The sequence below is a fragment of the Rhagoletis pomonella genome, unplaced genomic scaffold (genome assembly GCF_013731165.1).
Source record: "Rhagoletis pomonella isolate Grant_MI unplaced genomic scaffold, Rhpom_1.0 Rhpom_scaffold_00001, whole genome shotgun sequence".
NCBI classification, from domain to species: domain Eukaryota; kingdom Metazoa; phylum Arthropoda; class Insecta; order Diptera; family Tephritidae; genus Rhagoletis; species Rhagoletis pomonella.
In genome coordinates this window covers 100,244,721-100,249,228 of record NW_023458555.1, presented here as the reverse complement: position 1 = coordinate 100,249,228, position 4,508 = coordinate 100,244,721, and the positions used below count along the sequence as shown (strand labels likewise).

Below are 4,508 nucleotides of genomic sequence, written 5' to 3'. Positions count from 1 at the left end.
GACTCATTGATTTTCTTGGAAAATATTAATATGCTTTTCGATATGCAACCAGTTGCGTAGCATTGTAGATAAAGTATCGGCGTTGTTCGGGTCTTTATCTTCGCTTTGCACCGATAAAGAGATTGCTAACGCCATGCTGATTCATTTGGTGATTACAAAAATTGACGAGGAATCTCAAAAAAAAAATGGAAAGAGTCAGCTGACCTTTCAAATCTGCCGCTTTGGTCCGATTGTTCTAGTTCGGATCACACACTTCTCCACTGCTCTCGTTTCAGATCAATGGATGTAGCTGAAAGATTTGAACATGTCAAGCGATTGGGGCTATGCATCAACTGCATGTCCAATAAACATCAGCTCGCTCGCTATTCATCTACGCATAATTATAAAGTTTGCGGGAAGAAGCATCACAGCCTCCTGCATCGTGTTACTACAACGATCACGTCAAAAAATGATTTTACCGGCACTGATACTACGACCGCTACACATACGCACATGGAAAAATCGCCAAAGGATCAAGTCATCCGTGCCACCGCACTTGTACTTGTCAAAGATGCATCAGGGTCATATCAGGTTGGTCGAGCTTTATCATGCTCATGCTCACAATTGAACTTCGTAACTACCGAATTCTCACAGCGGCTTCGTTTACGTCGTCAACGCCAGTCAGTCGAGATTCTAAGCATAGGAAATGTCCAGGCTTCAACGAGTTACAAAACAGTCACTACAACTAAGTCCCAACATACAAATTCCGAATGGAATCTACCAGCCAATAGCAAACTTGCAGATGAGCAATTCTTCAGAACAAGTAGGATAGACTTGCTTATTAGAGCCGAAGTATTATTCGATATTTTGCCAGTCGGACAAATCAAGTTGGGCGATGACATGCCAGTTGTCCAAAAAACTTTACTCGGGTGGATCGTGACCGGTAAATACAAGGAACGACCATCAAAGCATGTCTTATCATCCCCGCGTACGTGCCTTCTGTCAATGGAGGAAGTACTCAACGAAAATTTAGAAAAATTGTGGAAAATGTACGAAGTCGAACGGCATGCCAGCAAGTGGTCGAACGAAAACGCGTACATTAGCACTGTAAGACGCAACGCTGACGGTAGAATTGTAGTGCGGTTGCCGCTTAAAGATGATTCCAGCAGGCTTGGTTTGTCACATGCTACGGCACTCAAACGGTTTATAGCTCCGGAACGACGGCTTAGGCATCAGCCTGATCTGAAATTACAGTACGTGAGCTTTATGCGTGAGTACGAAAGCCTTGGGCATATGTCGGTAGTAAAGAACCCTAATTATAATGCACCGCATTACTACATTTCTCACCATTGTATTTTGAAGCCTTCTAGTACTACAACAAAGTTGCGCGTTGTGTTTGATGCGTCTTGCCAGACAACGTCGCTCAAATCATTAAACGACCTAATGTTTGTTGGTCTATCAATGCAGACCGATTCAGATCGCCATGCCTTGACTGCGGATATAATAAAAATCGGACAAGATCGCTGCCTGCAGTACATAGTGTGGAGAAACAGCGAAGAGGAGGAAATTCGTACGTACGAATTAAACACTGTCACGTATGGTACTGCTGTTGCGCCGTATCTGGCCATACGTAGCCTTAACTTCATTGCCGACGATTACGCATATGAATTTCCGGTTGGAGCCAAGGTGGTTAAGTCGTCATTTTATGTGGACGATCTTATATGCGGATCCGACTCATTCGCTGAACTTAAACAAATTCAGTTCGAAGTGTCGCAAGTTTTAGAAAAAGGTTGCTTCGAGCTTGCAAAGTGGCACTCGAACTGTGCTACCTTTCGTGACGATTCTACTTTGAAAAATCTTAGCTTTGATGAAACAGCAGTCACAAATGCTCTCGGCATCACTTGGGATCAAAGTAACGAGACGTTCTTGTTCGCATTTCAGCCCAAAAATAAGTCTACTAAGGTAACCAAGCGAATGGTGTTATCCATCGCTTCGTCTTTATTCGATCCACTTGGATTGTTAACGCCAATAATCGTCATCGCAAAGATTATCCTCCAGGAAATCTGGCTCCTGAAACTAGACTGGGATGAGAGTCTTCCTCAAAATTTACACTTGGCAAGGTCCAACCTAGCGGCAGAACTTCGAACAGTTTCTTGCATATCCGTACCAAGATATTGCAAACTGTACAAAGCAACATCGATTGAACTTCACGGCTTTTGTGACTCATCCATACGTGCATATGGGTGCTGTTTCTACGTTCGTACTGCAACCAACAATGGCGTCAAAGTGAAGCTGCTGACAGCGAAGTCTCGAGTGGCACCTATAAAAAAGAAGTCCTTACCACAATTGGAGTTATGTGGAGCACACCTTTTGGCTAAGCTCTTTTACAAGCTGAAGGAGTCGGTAGGTGAGTGCAAGATCTATTTATGGTCAGATTCTCAAATAGTGTTACACTGGTTGAAGATACACTCTGCAACGTTGTCAACATTCGGGGGAAATCGCGTCTCTGAGATTCAAGACCTAACGACGAATTGTATTTGGCGACATGTTCCAACACGAGAGAATCCAGCCGACATCGTGTCTAGAGGATGCACTGTCAGTGAACTTTTAGCGTCGTGCTGGTTTACAGGCCCGGCGTTTCCCTCATTGGCAGAAAGCGATTGGCCAACTTGTTCCGTAAACGAAGTCGACAATGCCGAAATTAACAAAGAGAGGAGAAAAGCCACCTCTCACCAGACTGCAAGAGCGAACCACGTCTACGATGTAATTGAAAACTATAGTTCTTATCCGCGTATACTTCGAATCTTTCGCTTCATCCATAGAGCAAAGAAAAGTCTTAATAAATCTGTAGAATAAAACTCCCTAACTGCGGATTAATTACTCCTTGCTCAGTACTGCGTCATATGGATCGTTCAGCAGCAATTTTTCGCAGAAGAAATCCGCCTGCTTACTGAAAACTTGTGTACTCAAGGTTTGTTAAAGAATCTTAACCCCTTCGTGCATGAGGTCGAAGGCTTTCTTTTGCTTAAGGTCGGTGGCCGTCTAGCGAATGCAAACATTGAGGAGGGCCAAAAACATCCGATATTGCTGCCTACTAAATGTACGTTTACTCGTAACTATGTTCGCTACTTACATCAGAAAAACCATTCCTTATGGTCCTAAGGCACTGGTAGCGCTTATTCGACGTAACTTCTGGACCGTTAACGCTCGAAATCTTTGTCGACAGATCGTCAACTCATGTATACATTGCATCCGATATCGCCCTAAACTACTTCAACAAGCAATGGGTAATTTGCCGGAGGAGCGCCTTACTCCAGCTCGACCATTTACTAAGGTGTGGTCCGGTCAACACCTATCTTCGCGTACGGGGCAAGACTCCGTACAAGGCGTATATAGCGGTGTTTGTATGCCTATCCTCAAAAGCCGTGCATATTGAAGTGGTGTCAGACCTTTCTGCGGATGCCTTCATAGCTGCTCTGAAACGTCTTATGGGTCGACGGGTATGCCCAGCAATATATTCTGCGATAACGTGACAAATTTCACTGGAGCAAACAGTAAATTACAAGATTTGAAAGATTTTTTATTTAACTCGCAAACTCAACATACAATTGTAAGTTTTTGCTCTCAAGAATTTATTAATTCTTCTTTTATTCCCCCCAGAGCACCGCATTTCGGCGGCCTTTGGGAGGCTGCGGTAAAGTCGGCTAAGGAACACCTCTACCGTACCTTAATGAACACACGATTAACATACGAGGAATTGACCACAGTACTTATTGAGATTGAAGCGATTCTCAATTCACGCCCCATTGCACCGATATCATCAGACCCCAGTAACTTCGAAGCATTAAGTCCTGGTCATCTTCTCATTGGATGCTCATTGAAATCACTGCCCGAACAACCCTCCATCGGAGTGGAAATCAATCAAATCGAACAGTGGCGGCGCATCACAGTCATCAAAGAGCGCTTCTGGCGTCGTTGGTCACTGGACTACATTAATGAGTTGCAGACTCGTGTCAAATGAACCAAACCGAGTCCCAATCTGAACGCGAACGATTTGGTGATTGTACATGAGGACAATGTACTACCACAACGATGGGTGATGGGTCGAGTGACTGAGTGCTTTCCTGGAAGGGACGGACGGGTTAGAGTTGTAAACATTCGTACGTCAAAAGGCCTTATCCGACGCCTAATACACAAGCTGGCCCTGCTTCCTATATCTTGAAAGTGCCTTTCAAGGGGGCCAGGATGTTAAGTAAAGGGGATTTTTATAGTTCAAGAGGCAACACTAACTCTATTTGGTTGTTTTCATTTATGCTTTTATGCTTATTCGTAAGAGAGTACAAACTGTTGTAATAAACCTACAATAAATCAGATCATTGCAAACGATTGAAGTGAACGCATCGTAATTTTAATCCATCGACTGGACTCGAAACCGCCCACAACAACAAATTCCGTAACAAGGAAATTATTGAATATGTTCGCTCGGTCATAAAAACGCTTGTGACTTAACACCTGACTTTCACAATCTT

General features: G+C 43.7%; 1 protein-coding gene across 1 annotated transcript; it reads left to right on the top strand.

The window, feature by feature from the left end:
• Positions 1-279: 279 nt before the first annotated feature.
• Positions 280-4,000, top strand: LOC118734827. The gene is made up of 3 exons (XM_036464508.1): positions 280-570; positions 634-2,099; positions 3,640-4,000. The coding sequence occupies exons 1-3, from the start codon at positions 280-282 to the stop codon at positions 3,998-4,000; spliced, it is 2,118 nt and encodes a 705-aa protein (XP_036320401.1).
• The last annotated feature ends 508 nt before the right edge of the window (positions 4,001-4,508 follow it).

What these genes read in the sequence shown, in the direction of transcription:
- LOC118734827 (XM_036464508.1), top strand. Translation starts at nt 280, where the DNA reads ATGGATGTAGCTGAAAGATTTGAACATGTCAAGCGATTGGGGCTATGC. An exon ending in ATGCATCAGGGTCATATCAG is followed by an intron (nt 571 to 633) that starts GTTGGTCGAGCT and finishes GAATTCTCACAG; the next exon opens with CGGCTTCGTTTACGTCGTCA. An exon ending in CAAAATTTACACTTGGCAAG is followed by an intron (nt 2,100 to 3,639) that starts GTCCAACCTAGC and finishes TATTCCCCCCAG; the next exon opens with AGCACCGCATTTCGGCGGCC.